Source organism: Brassica oleracea, chromosome C5 (assembly GCF_000695525.1).
Source record: "Brassica oleracea var. oleracea cultivar TO1000 chromosome C5, BOL, whole genome shotgun sequence".
Classification (NCBI taxonomy): Eukaryota; Viridiplantae; Streptophyta; class Magnoliopsida; order Brassicales; family Brassicaceae; genus Brassica; species Brassica oleracea.
The window spans coordinates 9,684,905-9,699,020 of record NC_027752.1 but is presented as its reverse complement, the minus strand read 5'-3'; the positions used below and the strand labels follow the sequence as shown (position 1 = coordinate 9,699,020).

General features: G+C 37.0%; 4 protein-coding genes across 5 annotated transcripts; 1 reads left to right on the top strand and 3 right to left on the bottom strand.

Moving 5' to 3' along the window:
- The first annotated feature begins 1,176 nt into the window (after positions 1-1,176).
- On the top strand, positions 1,177-2,363 carry LOC106295217 (glutathione S-transferase DHAR1, mitochondrial). Its single transcript, XM_013731060.1, has 3 exons — positions 1,177-1,417; positions 1,524-1,614; positions 1,718-2,363. The coding sequence occupies exons 1-3, from the start codon at positions 1,360-1,362 to the stop codon at positions 2,208-2,210; spliced, it is 642 nt and encodes a 213-aa protein (XP_013586514.1). The 5' UTR covers positions 1,177-1,359; the 3' UTR covers positions 2,211-2,363.
- Positions 2,337-4,395, bottom strand: LOC106295216 (isoflavone reductase homolog P3). Of its 2 annotated transcripts, none has more exons than XM_013731058.1 (5): positions 3,772-4,395; positions 3,525-3,659; positions 3,014-3,257; positions 2,711-2,914; positions 2,337-2,635 (listed from the first exon to the last, which is right to left on the bottom strand). In XM_013731058.1, the coding sequence occupies exons 1-5, from the start codon at positions 3,946-3,948 to the stop codon at positions 2,445-2,447; spliced, it is 951 nt and encodes a 316-aa protein (XP_013586512.1). In that variant the 5' UTR covers positions 3,949-4,395; the 3' UTR covers positions 2,337-2,444. The 2 variants fall into 2 exon arrangements, with proteins under 2 accessions (XP_013586512.1, XP_013586513.1); XM_013731059.1 differs by having other exon boundaries at positions 2,337-2,611; positions 3,772-4,385.
- A 2,785-nt stretch (positions 4,396-7,180) lies between these two features.
- On the bottom strand, positions 7,181-9,201 carry LOC106344466. The gene is made up of 2 exons (XM_013783839.1): positions 8,468-9,201; positions 7,181-8,111 (listed from the first exon to the last, which is right to left on the bottom strand). Exons 1-2 carry the CDS (start codon positions 9,199-9,201, stop codon positions 7,181-7,183), a joined length of 1,665 nt encoding a protein of 554 aa, XP_013639293.1.
- Positions 9,202-11,682: 2,481 nt separating this feature from the next.
- On the bottom strand, positions 11,683-12,796 carry LOC106292937. Its single transcript, XM_013728605.1, has 4 exons — positions 12,607-12,796; positions 12,338-12,444; positions 12,140-12,201; positions 11,683-12,034 (listed from the first exon to the last, which is right to left on the bottom strand). Exons 1-4 carry the CDS (start codon positions 12,656-12,658, stop codon positions 11,920-11,922), a joined length of 336 nt encoding a protein of 111 aa, XP_013584059.1. The 5' UTR covers positions 12,659-12,796; the 3' UTR covers positions 11,683-11,919.
- Positions 12,797-14,116: the final 1,320 nt, after the last annotated feature.

Sequence of the window (14,116 nt, the reverse complement as noted above, 5' to 3'; positions counted from 1 at the left end):
CGTTGGAGTGGTAGTGTGAAGCAACTAACAATCTGTACAGCTAACAATTAATTATAACATAGACTGAACTGAAAAACATTTCAAAAGTTCCTCTTTCTATAAGTTAAGTTATCACCAGATGAGAGATCATTTCTTCCCTTCTTCATACTTTTGATCATGTGAATCTCGATACAATGAACAAATCAAGAAGCATGAACAAATCTATGTACAGACGAAGAAAAATATGACAATCATGGCTCTTTTTGTGAAGAACTTCCAAACCTTTGAACAAACCTCCACCACATAATGAAATGTAATTGAAGCTGTAAAAGAAAAGTTTTAGGTAGTTATCACAAATTGGGGAAAAAGAAGGCCGTGAAAGTCTATTGGAATAGAAAAATGAGTGATCTCTCAAAAGGGAGATAATTCATCTATTAAAGACTTCTTGAGATCATCCTCACCTTGCAAGCTCTGATATCCAGCAAATGCAAAACAGAAAAAGTTTGCATGTCATCAACATAAGTAAAACACCTCTTACAGATAAAAAAAAGAAGAGCATTGGTATAAACGCCCATACCTGGACATGGAAGATTTTTCGTGGATTTTGTGGCAATAGCTTTATCTTCCTGTGGATTTCATGGTGATAGCTTTTATATAAGAGAAGAAACAAAGGGAGGAGAAACGAAACCATAAATAAAGGAATAAAAAACAAACTGAATGATTCAGAGAATGTGTGGTAACGGCAATTGGCAGGGATGCGAGCGATTCCGACGAAGAGGAAGAGCCGGAGAGCCGGAGAGATCATCGATGGCGTTGAAGATTAGGGTTAGAAGAGATGGGCTTGAAACGGGCTATCTCGAATTGTTTTAAACCTATACAAATGACCCCGCTTTTTCTGTGAAGACTAAAAATATGTGTGGCATGGTAATTTAAAATTCTATGATTGGTCTAAATTTCCAATCCGACGTGGACGCGTTTAAAAGGCTTGATATCCTGCTTTTTGTATTATTTAGATTTTCGCTCTGACCCATTGATGCATTCTATATGATGATTATTCAATTAGTAAAAAATCTGAATCACAAATTAGTAGTTTAATTTGTGTTTTGCATTAGTGTTGTCGGTTAAGTTAACATAGTGCTAAAACCGTGAGTGACAACCTTACCGACACAGTACAAAACTTCAAATGGTCTTGCTTGCCACGCACAACACGTGGAAAAGATAACATTGTCCTTCTCAAAGCTTCGGCAATAATGGACCACTGGTTTGGTTGAACCACTAAAAAGAGTGCGTGTGTGTGTGTGTGTGAGGGACTCTATTTAAAAGCACTGCTTAACTCAATAATTATTCCATCGCTCCAAAATAAAAAAGAATAGCTAAAAGATGGCTCTCGAAGTCTGCGTGAAAGCCGCCGTTGGTGCCCCTGATGCTCTCGGCGACTGTAACTTCCCTTCTCTCTCTCTAGCTCTTTTTTTTTATATCAGATTATGATCTCTGATGATCTTCAAATGTAAAATTTATAATACATGATTTGTCTGTCGTTTCAGGCCCTTTCAGCCAACGGGTTCTCCTCACCCTCGAGGAGAAGAATCTTCCCTACAAAATGCATCTGATCAACATCTCCGACAAACCTCAATGGTCATTTTCTTTCTCTCACCCAAAAACCTTAGATTCGATCTTAGCTTGTTTCACCTGTTCTACTCATTGACAAGAAGCTGGCTTTGGTTTATATATGATACAGGTTCTTAGCCATTAGTCCTGAAGGGAAAGTACCAGTCCTCAAGAACGACGACAAGTGGGTGTCTGATTCCGACGTCATCACCGGCATTCTCGAGGAGAAGTATCCTGAGCCATCTCTCAAGACTCCTCCCGAGCTCGCCTCCGTTGGATCCAAAATCTTCGGTACCTTCGTGACCTTCTTGAAGAGCAAAGACTCCAGCGACGGATCCGAGAAGGCCTTGCTTGATGAGCTTGAAGCTCTCGAGACTCATCTCAAGACTCATGACGGTCCTTTCATCGCCGGAGGGAAAGTCAGTGCTGTGGATCTAAGCTTAGCACCGAAGCTTTACCATCTCAAGGTCGCTCTTGGCCACTACAAAAGCTGGTCTGTCCCCGAGAGCTTGCCTCATGTTCATGGCTACATGAAGGCTTTGTTCTCTCTCGACTCGTTTGAGAAAACAAAGACTGAGGAGAGGTATGTTATTGCAGGATGGGAACACAAGGTTAACCCCTAAAAACTACTACTAGTTTCGTCTGTTTGTGTGTGGTGGTGATGATTTGGTTCAATGTCTTATCTACTCTATCAACTCTTATCAGTAAAATAATGTTCCTGGACCTGTTATGTTTTGTTATTGTATCAATCAAATAATAAGCCTCTTTTGAGATAAGATTAGCGTCTAAAATTCGAATGAATCGTATCTCAGATTATTGAAATAGTACATGCAACTCATAAAGGGTGTTGTTTGTTCTCAAACAAACTGGTTGAGAAACTCATCCACGCTGGTGTACTTGACATCGGGGTAAAGCTCGGAAGCCTCCACTCCAACAGAAGGATCTATAGTGAAGGAGGTGAGATCACCTTGCACAAGTACTGCGTGGATCAAACCCATCACAAAGTCCATTGGATGCTGAGCCTCTGCACCAAGTGAAAAGAAAGAAACTTTTAGAAATACTTTTTTGACTGATTAGTATCAGATATCAAAAGCGGTTTACATGGTAAAAGTGATCAACCAACCTTGGATGCTTTTGAGAAGTTCTTCCTCTGAAACATAAGTCTTCTCCAGAGTCTTACCGATCTTTCCCTCCCACAAGCTGACCATATCGTTCTGCGAGACAATGTTCTTGGGTGGATGGACGTAGAGAATCTTGTTAAGTGTTCTCGGGTCATCAACAGCTTTCATTGTATACGCAACGATGTCTTCTTCAGTGTTGATAATAGCTAGCAGCAAAGAGACAGAAAAAAGAGAATCACAATTTCATAACATATACTGAACAAGTGATTGCGCTGAATGTAACGACAAGTGGGTGTGTCGAGTACCTTTAGCATCGCCACTGTCGTAGATGAAAACTTTGTCAGTAGGAGGGGTTCTGAGTCGCAAGTGGCATTGGCCCAAACTAGGTATGAAAAAGCCAGCAAAGCAACCTGTGACAACATACGTATAAGGTATCTCCGCGGCTTCTATGGCACGCCGTATCTGAGCTTTCATGATGAATTCCGATAGCGCAGGCTCGATGGCCACCGTACGGTCCACGTCGTTGCCAAATTCCGAAGGTAAGAATCTCTGCATGAAGAAAACAAATCTTTCTGAAAAATCCTATTGAAACATCTTCTTGATCATGTCAAAAAAGTATGGATGTAATACATGTGTCTATAACCAAGTGTCGTTTAGCTCAACTTAAAACACACAAAGTCTTAAAAGTCACAAGATTGAGTGACATTCAGACAAAATTAATATTACATATTGTGGTTTGGGTCTAGACTCTAGAGACAATAGATCCTGAAGCCACAACCTCCTGTTAATTCAAAAATGTATGTTGAAAAAACGGACCTTGACATTTCCAGCTTCTTTGATGGCGTCGATGATATTGACCTGATCTAGAATCTGAGTTCGACCAAGGGCAGAAATCACGACATCTACTTGTTTGATCGCTTTGACCAAGCTCTCTTTCTCGTTTAAACTTCCCTGTTTGTTATTACAACAGAATCAGCGGACTCCAATCAACAAATATTATTTTAAAAAAATAAGAAAGAATTTTAAAACAAACGTAGGAGAAAGGGTTTAATAGTCAACGTACGTAGAGAATGGTGACGCCAAGATCTTTGAAACTCTGGACTAGTTCGGCCTTAACGGGATCGGTGAGAGAGGATTCTCTGACCAGAGCGAAAGTGGTGTGGCCAGACTTGACGCTTCCCTCCACGAAGACTTTTCCTATGTAGCCTGTCGCCCCGATCACCAGAATCTTGCTCGTCATCTCTTCTCTCTTCTTCTACTTCTTTTCCGTTGAATGAATTTTGAGTTTAGGAGACTTGAGTGAATAAAGAGAGCGAACCGACGACGCAGATTTATTGTAATCGTTTCACGAGGATTTAACGTGAAGTTACCTATGTACCCTGTCCTTGTATGCGCTGCCTTATTTTGACCACAAATTGCCTTTGTGGTAGTTGGCTTTGATTTTTCCCAATGAATAACGTTTTTTCGAAACAAAGTGGTTTTAAAAATTAAGATCCTCACGGAATTACAGCCCACACAGGTCTCTCAGATGAAACACTATATGCGCATCTACCAAAAAGCATATTTTTAAAATCGAACTGGATATCGATTCGATATAGTTATTGGTTTAGTGGTTCGACCGGTTGAAACTCGGTATAGCTATTGGTTTAGTAGTCCGACGATTCAACCTATCAGACCGAATTTTCTGTTTAAAAATAAATAAATATATATAATCATATGTTTATTTTATATAGATCTAAAATGCAGTTGCATATAATATTTTTTCTTTTATTAATTAGACAATAAATAATAATCATATGCTTAGTTATATGTACACTTAACAAGTGAATACTATATCAAATAAAATTGATAAAAATAAATGATTGACCGTTTAAATAACGTATTTATTTATTTAAACAATTAAAAATTTTAAATTTTAGAAAAATGAGAATATAATATGAAAATCAAAAAAAAAATATTTTAACATTTTTTTTTTTAAACAGAGTTAAAAACTAATTAAAATAGTAAAAATTAAACATTGATTGTGAAATATAAATTTTAATAAAAATTAAAAAGATATTAATTATAGAGAAATTAGGTGGGATATACACGAAAGAAACCGAAATTAGCTACAAACCAGTTCCATGTTTAAACCAGTATTCACTTTTTATTAAACCCAAAACACCCATATTCTCCTAGAATGCTATGTAATCCTATGATAGATTTGCTGTCAGAAATAAGAAGATATCAATACGTATATTGTTGAGGATGTATCCTTTGATTCTAACTCAAATCAGTACGCATCACAACCCTAGCAAGTCTAATCAAGATTGAATCAAGCAAACATAAAGAACACAAGAGATTTTGTTTACCCGGTGTTCACCACACTTCTCAAATGTGGAGAAACCGCTATACATCATCGGGGAGAGATTCAGGTCTCCCAATCCACTATAATCAATATGATTACAGAGTTCACCAAAGGCCACGCTCACTTCCTTCCTCTCTCTTGGTTACAACTCAACTCAAGATACAAGAAGAATAGAGGAAGGAGAACAAGATAACGAGCTTAGATACACTGAGAACCTTCTCTCCCTCTAGCTCTATCTCTCACCAACCCAATCTCTCTCTCACCCCAGTCTCGAGCTTTTGCTCTCTCCGTTCTGTTACGGATCCGTCGAAGATGACGATGATATCAGATGAAAGCTAATGACTCTTTTGACCTCCCTTGAGTTTAATCCATAAACTCAGCTCACGTGCCTTTCACGAGACAACTTAAAACTTGAGCCAAACACTCTCCTTCAATAAGAGTCTTCATGATACTTGAGCTTTATCAACAGATCAGATGACACTTCTTCACATATATCTTGGTATAATTACTAAACCTACTCTACACAAAGACTAAAAAACGGAAGTGAAAAGTCTATTCACATATCTAAAAAAACAGCTTTTTGTATTCAAGAGACATGTCTTCCCCCGAGCAAAAGACATCCGCCATCATCTTATGTAAGTATCAACTATATAACCTTTTTATTTTTGATAATCTCCATTTTTCCCTAGTTTAAAATCGTTTTCTGTAAATATGAACTATATAACATTGCTAATTTTCATTCTTTCCCAATTTTCTTCTTTCACAGTTTCAATTTCATGCTCTACTTATTTATTTTTTGTTTCTTCAGATTGTTGAAGAAAAATATGAGATTTGGTTTATGTTCGTCAGGGAAACACTATGAATGTCTCTTAAAGAGTTCATGAGTGTCACCAGTTTTCAAGAGTTCGTGAAACCAATGCACACTAAAAACCCAGACAAAGAATGTAAGTTACGTCTTAAGTCTCTAGTTATCTATTTTCTTAGTTACTAGGTTTGAGTTATATTGAGTGTTATACATTCCACGCAGTAACACTAACATCTACTTAATTAGATATCAACATATATTGTCTCATTACTAATAGATGAAAACTTGAGATGTTAACTTCTGCCGTCTCATTTTCATGTTACCAATATAACGTAGACTTTATCTTTTTCTCTTAAACTTAACTGAAAAGATATTGCTTAGCTACTTGTTGGAGTCCTCCAACTTGGTCATGATATCTGTTTAATTAATTGGTAACTTATCTTATATTTGATATTTATAACTATAGACGATATCTACTTAGTTAGATGCTAACATATATTGTACCTATTATTTATAGCTGAAAACTTAAGACGTTAACTTCTAGTGTTTATTAACATGTTAATAATTTAAAATAGACTTTAACTTTTCTCTTAGCTGTTAACTGAAATTATATATACTTGGTTAACTTCTACTGTTTATTAACATGTTAATAATATAAAATAGACTTTAACTTTTCTCTTAGCTGTTACTAAATTATATATACTTGGTTAAATTGGCTATATGTATGATGTCTTTAGCTACAGGTTTCAGTTTCCTGAAATATTAACTATAATTGTATATACTAGGAGAGCTTAGAATCTGAGTTATGGGTTTAATGTTTACATGAAAGTAATGTTTAAAGTTCATGATGTAAGAAGTCGCATGCTAGTTGAAACCAAAGTTAGGTGGGAATGATGCGATAATGTTGACAAGATTGTGCAGATGATGAAGATAAAGAAGTAATACAAGATATTGTTCTAGTTCGTTCCCGGTACAGATGTCTCCCCAAGAGTTTGTGAGTGTCACATGTATCAATTAAGGGCTAATTAAGAAGAGGTAGATCAGGAGGGATGGGATATGGCCTTAACGACGTGTCTCCGCCATAAGCACTGGTGAATCATGGTGAGCACAGAGGAATAGTCACGACAGAGAAGATAAACGAGACTTTCATTTTTTTTTTTTTTTTTTGTAATAGGCTTTCGTTTTAAAATTCATAAGTAATACAAGTATGAGATTTTCACTCATAAATTTGATAAAATATGCAACAACAAAAGGGAAACATATCCCTAACAGATGATTCAAAATTGAATCGTAAAGAGCAAGTTAAAGAACATGATAACATTAGTGATAGTAGTTCCCTCGGCCGCGACGACCTCGTTTACCCCTTCCTCTAACAGTTTTCCATTCTATATCTTGAACTTTTTGAGTCGGTTTTATTGGTCTTCCTTCTCTAGTCGTGTTATAACCAGATGTTTTTCCAACCAATAACATACCTTCTTCATTTCTGTTTTGAGAGTGAGGTGAGTCTTGGTTAAAACTCTCCCCAAAATGTTGCTCCGTTTCATAAGTATGAGAGGCTTCTCTAATATGTACGGGAGATGGAGTTTCCTCCATAATTTGTAACGCAGATGGGGCAGCGACAGTGACTGCTAACGATGGTAAAGTAGTATCAGACTTAGAACGAGGAATAGAATGTACCTCGGGCACATTGGAGGAAGGTCCATCAGTGGGGTCCTCAGAATTACTAGTAAGCAAAGACCTTTTTGGAGTCTCAGGCGATTGGTGTGTGGAAGTAGAGCTTGGGTTTTGATCGAAGTTGGTAGCCGGGGTAGCAGGGGATTGTTGCAACAGCTTAACTATATCCACCATTGGGATCTCTTCATTAGGTTTCTGAGTATCTTTTGTGACATGAGCTATTCCAAGAGTCTTAGCAGATAGTAGAAACCTCTTTTCCTTATGCCCAAGAGCTCCACATCTTTCACAAGCACTAGGAATCCAAGAATACTCCACTTCCACCAAGTAGATGTTGCCTTGCTTGTCATCAAGCGCAATTAGCTTTGGGAATGGTTTATCTAACTCAATCTCCACTAAAATTTTAGCTTCCCCCATACTTGTTGGATCTAAACGAGGCCTATGAGTAAGCATTGGCTCTCCCAAACCTGATGCTATATGACTGATACCCAATCTTGAGTAGCAAGAATCTGGGATATTCTTAAGGGTGACCCAGACTGGGAGAGTTGAAATCTCAGGGATTTTAAGCGAGTCTACCGGACTTCAAGGGGCAACAAATAGGAGACAATCATCAACATGCCACACACCCCGCTGTATAACCCATTTCCGAGTATTTTCATGAGGAATATGGAACAAATACGATGACTCTCCCAATTTCCGGCAAGATATCTTACATTCCCTTCCCCACAATCTATTCAAGACAGCATGAATAAGACCTCCAGGCAGGTTAGTGCATCTATGGAACTGTCCTACAATGTATTATTCCTTATTCTCAGGTCCTAGTCTAAGGACGTTAGAAGGAATTGTCACCTGAGGAGTTCCATCTAGTCGATACGTCAGTTCAGCAGCTCGGAAATATTTCTAGATGATTGATTCATTCGGGCTGCCCATGGAAACCGGAGGGAACCGTCTTCCTTGAGCACATGAGGTGGCAATTTTTCTATAGGTAATTGGGAGGTTGTTTGGACTGGATACGCCAATTTTTCCTTCGTATTCTTGTGACCCTTGACAATAGACTCATTTATTGTAGGCCAGAAACAAGCTATTTGGCTTTTTACAACTTCTGTGAATCCAAGTTTAGGAGTAGTAGGTTCTGGAGGTGTTGGAGGTGGGGTGAATCGGAGTGGTTTCGACCACGCTCCCATAGTTGGAACAAATATTGTTTCTGTGTTCGGTTCATCTTCTTGGTCGCCCTTTTCAGAAGCTTCAGTAAGACCTGAAGTGACCAACTGGTTTGTTTCCTGATGAACAACTGCTCGTTCATCGGTGAGAGGCACTGAGGTATATTCATCAGTTGGTTGAATCCGACTAGTTACAGGAACTGGTGGATGAGGGTCGGTTGATGCAGGTGCACGAGGAGAGGAAACGGTTTCAGAAGTAGGAGGAGTGTCCCCTGTTTCTTGTTCCGTTGAAGTGTCAATAATTTCAGGAGGAGGAGCAGCAAAAGAAGTGGGAACCCCAATTTCTTTTTGTTGAACCGACATTATTGGTTGAGTGACAGCTTTTGACCATCGACCAAGATATGGCCATCGAGGATCCGGTGGTTGCGGGTCGGATTGCTCACCCGTAACGACGCCGGAAGTCTTAGGAAAAGCTTCAGTATTCCCCGGATCGTTTTTGTCAAGGCCCATGGGAGAGAGACGAGAGAAGCTGGAGCAAGGGAACTCGTTGAAAGAGAGAGAGAGATCTGTCTTGTAAACTACTTGACGGCACCGGCGACGATTACGAAATATAGATCGTCGAGATTCAAAGGTTGAAGTTGTGTATCGCCTTTGTGTTCGCCGATTTGGGGGCGCGTAACTGGTACGCGCACGGTTGAAGTTGTGTGATTAAAAAATTCAGCTGTGAAACTTTCATTTTTCGTATATCTTTCAAGATATATATATATATCCATTTGTTTCTTAGCATATGAACAAATGTATAACAGCTAATATACGTTGTTAGGTGATGCCTCCATCTGTTTTGGTTAAATTATGTTCACCTTATGCCAAGAAACTACACATGTAACATAATATATATACAATCTAATGTGGTCATTAGTGAACACTACTATTTATATATGATACTGACAAAATATATTTCCATCAAAGTGGTTTTAGACTCCCTTCACCCGTAAAACTAGAAAAAAATTGTACTAATTGCCTAGATCACAATTTTTGGTCCTAATATCTAATATATAAGTAACCATGTTAGATGCTAACATAATGGTTAGCGATTTATAAGTTAAAATGCAGGTTATACCATTATTGATTCCAATCCAAGCTGCAATATGCATTCATAAGCGATAACCTAATCCATTGGTTAAAATGTAAATTATGTATAAATATGTATTTAATCTTGTTAAATATGTCTATTTTTACCCAATAAACTTACTATTTTAATATTACTTAACCATGTTAACGCGGTTGTTCCATCTCTTGACAAATTGTTATCCGTTAAGACTAATATTTAGTATAGACTTATTCATGTTAGTATAACGCTCCGACCCGCCCACAGCTAATGGGCCACCCACGCCCGCTCTCTCGGCCCATGGGCCCAATCCCGTCTGACGGTTGGTCCGTTAATTTCTGAAGGCTCGAAATCATTGTTTACTGACCCTGCAATCACCACCCGACCTTTTTCCATGCTTTGGCATCACTCGCACGCTATCACGAATCACTTCCCGATAGGTCACTCATCCTTCCACTACTCCAGCTCAAGCACGCTTAACTCTGGAGTTCTTTCAGGATGTGCTCCGGAAAAGGTAAGTCAACTTTGGTGACATAGGTAGCCAAATCAATTCTCTTAAGCCTTTTCACATATCACAACTCGGGATGTTACAATTCACCCCCTTTCAAAGAACCCAACGTCCTCGTTGCGCCCCACGACAGGTCTCAAGACGCCTCTCAGGTCAGAACTGAGATGGCTAACCAGCTCTGATACCACTTATAATGCCCCGCCCCGCCCACAACTAATGGGCCACTCACGTCCGCTCTCTCGGCCCGTGGGTCCCATCCCGTCTGACGGTTGGTCCGTTAATTTTTGAAGGCTCGAAATCATTGTTTACTGATCTTACAATCACCACCCGACCTTTTCCCATGCTTTAGCCTCACCCGCACGCTACCGCGAATCGCTTCCCGATAGGTCACCCATTCTTCCACTACTCCAGCTCAAGCACGCTTAATTCTGGAGTTCTTTCAGGATGTGCTCCAGAAAAGGTAAGTCAACTTTGGTGACATAGGTATCCAAATCAATTCCCTTAAGTCTTTCCAGATATCACAACTGATGATGTTATAGTTAGATGCATATATTAATGGTTAGCGGCTATAGTCGTGTTATCCAGTACCAGTTCAACGTAAATGACAATGCTTTTCAGCTATATATCTTCATTAGCTATATAAGTATTGAAATGCATAATATTACCAGCTCTTTATAACAATCATGTTACCATAATTGGTTTGAGAGTTATATCCGTGTTAGTTGTAATACTTATTTGAAAGACAAGCTTTAACTATCATATTAGACGTTAACTTAACTACTTAACCTTTAACCTCTTAATAGACAGTACATCTCAATATAAATAGTATCCTCTAGATATTTTTGAATAAATCTCTCAGAATTCACGTATTGGAAGACACACTTCGTAACAATATTTTTTGGCTTTGAAGAGGTGTAGGCGTAGGTCTAGGATTGAACAGATTCCTATTATTTATAGGCCATATCTAATGTGATCTCTAAATTAGTACTTGCAAAAGCAACGTGAAATGAGAGAAGGGTATTATTGGCATCACAGTCTCATTTTGCTACAGGAAATATAGTTTCTGAGTGTTGGATGGTAGTTTGCTAATTTTCGTTCGATTTAGGGATATCTAGCTAATTGACTCTTAATTATATGTCAATTTTTTTAGAAACCATGTTTTGAAGTTGAACCAAATCACCTGTTTTCCAGTTTTTCTTTAATCCAAATTTTAAACCGTCCAGTTTTCAAAACACTGTCACAAAGACCACTTAACACCCTATTCAAATAGCACAAGACTTGTTATAACTTATAATAGACTGTTGATAAATGGTTCGATTACGAGTCAGGAAATAGGTATAACATAAAAAGAGTCAATTTCAGTACTACCAAAAGATGGCCACGCACCCACACAACCAAAAATATATACATGGTACATATAAAAAAAGATTAAAATCCCACACCATTGTTACATGATCTATACTCACATTCGGATACTAATACGGCCAACACATTAAAGTAACCACCATATCATACATAACATGTGACTTCCCAGTAATTAAATCATCACAAAAGAAAACTAAAATCACAATTCACCGAGATGACTTGTGATTAGCCGGTGACTCCCACGCTGTTACTGGCCCGCGATTTTGGCGATGTGAGCTACTTGGAACTGCGGAACATAATTGTTGGGTCGACCCTCTTCCTCCCTCGGCTCATTCAAGAACGCCCAGTTGCTTCTTTTCCACCTAACAACACACATCAATTCATCTTAATATTTTACAATGTCCAAAGTTATAAGATTGACTTCAATTAACCTACAAGGCTAGATAGTATCAAAGTATGCATATTACCATCCAGTCGTCTTGCTTTGGTTTTCATAACGATCCTCTATCCCCTGACTTTCCGCAACTTCCTGTGAACAAATTTTAAGGCTTCTTTTAAGATTTTTTGGTAATTTATCAAGTCGATTACTAAAGATCACTGACGAATATTAATTCTTCTTTGGGGGCTGATTTAAAACTTGAATAAATAAATAGTTTCGTCCTGACCTGAGCTACCAAGTTGGAAACGGCTTGAACATGTTTCTCTTCGGTCTTCTTCTTTGTCTTCCAGAAAGCGTCGATTTCTTCTCTTGTCAGTGACTTGCACCTTCTCACTGTAAATTTTCAGTTTCATCATTATTTCGGAAAAAGATGACCATGTCTAAAATTTGTGTGCACAGTATCATTTAGATGATGGATATATGATATAATCCATGTACCGACGCATGACCATTAATTAGTCGTATGTGTATACATACATGGTTATATTTGATTACCTGAGTTGGGATCCTTTGTTGGAGAGTCCCATCCTGACATTAAAGAACCCATTTGCTCTTAATCTTTTTCCCAGTATGCTTTAAAATTTCTCTGATCAGTAGATATGTTGGAGTTGTGTGTTAACATTTTTGTATATATAGTGCTCCATGCAAGTGTGCGCAAGTCATCTAGATAATTCTTATCCCAAAGGATATTAAGTTGGTTTTTTTTTTTTTTATCAAATACTACCCATACTGATTATGTGAACCACATCGGATCCATGTGAACGATAAACGACGGTTGTTTTCTGGCACTGCGTGCTAGGCTATTAAGTTTGTTTTTTATTATTATTTTACTCTGATCCAAGTTCATCTATATTATTAAAAGAGAAGTATCCATTAAAAAATACTCTTAAATTTTCTAACTTATTTACATTTCCATGCCACCGAGAATTAAATTAAATTACCTATTTTAATGCTTGTCTTTTCCCGTTAAATTAATGAGTTTTTCTTAATCAAATTTAAATTTAATGTCATTAAATAAACCTACATATTTTAATGTTTGTCTTTTCCAGTTAAATTAATGAGTTTTTCTTAATGAAATTTAAACTTAATGTCATTAAATGAACCTAAAAATACATCATATTTAACGTAGCTTATTACGGACGAGTACGGCCCAATAATAAACTTGAATTTTATTTTTACGAAAACATGAATCACTTGACTTATGTAATATTTAAAATATATTAACTACAATATAACAAATGCATATAACCTACCTATACTTTAGTTTAAAATGATCATGCTCAAGTTTTATATAGTCAACTTACATCATGCATCGATCGATGTACAATAGTCAAACCACCTATAGTTTTCGTTTTCTTTATAGGATATATCAACCAACCAATCATCTCACTGATTTTCTAAGCTTTATAAAAAAACAAATCAATAAATACAAACTCAAAATCCAATATCTTCTATTAATCAAAACAGAATATCTTCAAATTCGTATCTTTAATGTACCTATTAAATATAGAAACTGTAACCATAATTATACTAATTATAAGATTAGATTTGATTCCAACCAATTGATCTATTACTTCAGTAATTGATTTGCTTGCAGAAGAAGAAACAATAAATTTAAAATTTATAAGAATATAAAGATATAGAGATTCCAACCAATTGTCTATATTTGCGTATGATTTTCGCATAATAAGCTTCAAATTGAACATTGAAAAAGATAGAGAGATTTTTTTAAAGCTTTTACCGACACAGAACTTAAACAAAACGAAGAGTTAGAGGTAATTTTTTTTTGTTACGCTTCCCGGAAAAAAACGGTTACAACACGGGCTTTCATAATATGGTTTTTTAACATATTAATGTTATGGACATTTAATAATTATCTTGAGAAAAACAAAGACTATAAATAATTTATTATTAACAAAAGTATGAAATTATTTATAATTTGATGACTAATTCATCACCTTTTTTTATATGTTAAATTTTTCATAGAAGTTTAAAAATTATTTTA

Coding starts and splice junctions, on each gene's coding strand:
- LOC106295216 (XM_013731058.1), bottom strand. CDS start 3,948: ATGACGAGCAAGATTCTGGTGATCGGGGCGACAGGCTACATAGGAAAA. Junction 2,915..3,013: donor CGACAGTGGCGATGCTAAAG/GTACTCGACACA, acceptor CTTTGCTGCTAG/CTATTATCAACACTGAAGAA. Junction 2,636..2,710: donor ACTTCTCAAAAGCATCCAAG/GTTGGTTGATCA, acceptor TATTTCTAAAAG/TTTCTTTCTTTTCACTTGGT.
- LOC106295217 (XM_013731060.1), top strand. CDS start 1,360: ATGGCTCTCGAAGTCTGCGTGAAAGCCGCCGTTGGTGCCCCTGATGCT. Junction 1,418..1,523: donor CCCTGATGCTCTCGGCGACT/GTAACTTCCCTT, acceptor CTGTCGTTTCAG/GCCCTTTCAGCCAACGGGTT. Junction 1,615..1,717: donor ATCTCCGACAAACCTCAATG/GTCATTTTCTTT, acceptor TATATGATACAG/GTTCTTAGCCATTAGTCCTG.
- LOC106292937 (XM_013728605.1), bottom strand. CDS start 12,658: ATGGGTTCTTTAATGTCAGGATGGGACTCTCCAACAAAGGATCCCAAC. Junction 12,202..12,337: donor TTTCCAACTTGGTAGCTCAG/GTCAGGACGAAA, acceptor ATTTGTTCACAG/GAAGTTGCGGAAAGTCAGGG. Junction 12,035..12,139: donor CAAAGCAAGACGACTGGATG/GTAATATGCATA, acceptor GTGTGTTGTTAG/GTGGAAAAGAAGCAACTGGG.
- LOC106344466 (XM_013783839.1), bottom strand. CDS start 9,201: ATGGGCCTTGACAAAAACGATCCGGGGAATACTGAAGCTTTTCCTAAG. Junction 8,112..8,467: donor AAGGAAGACGGTTCCCTCCG/GTTTCCATGGGC, acceptor TGCCCCTTGAAG/TCCGGTAGACTCGCTTAAAA.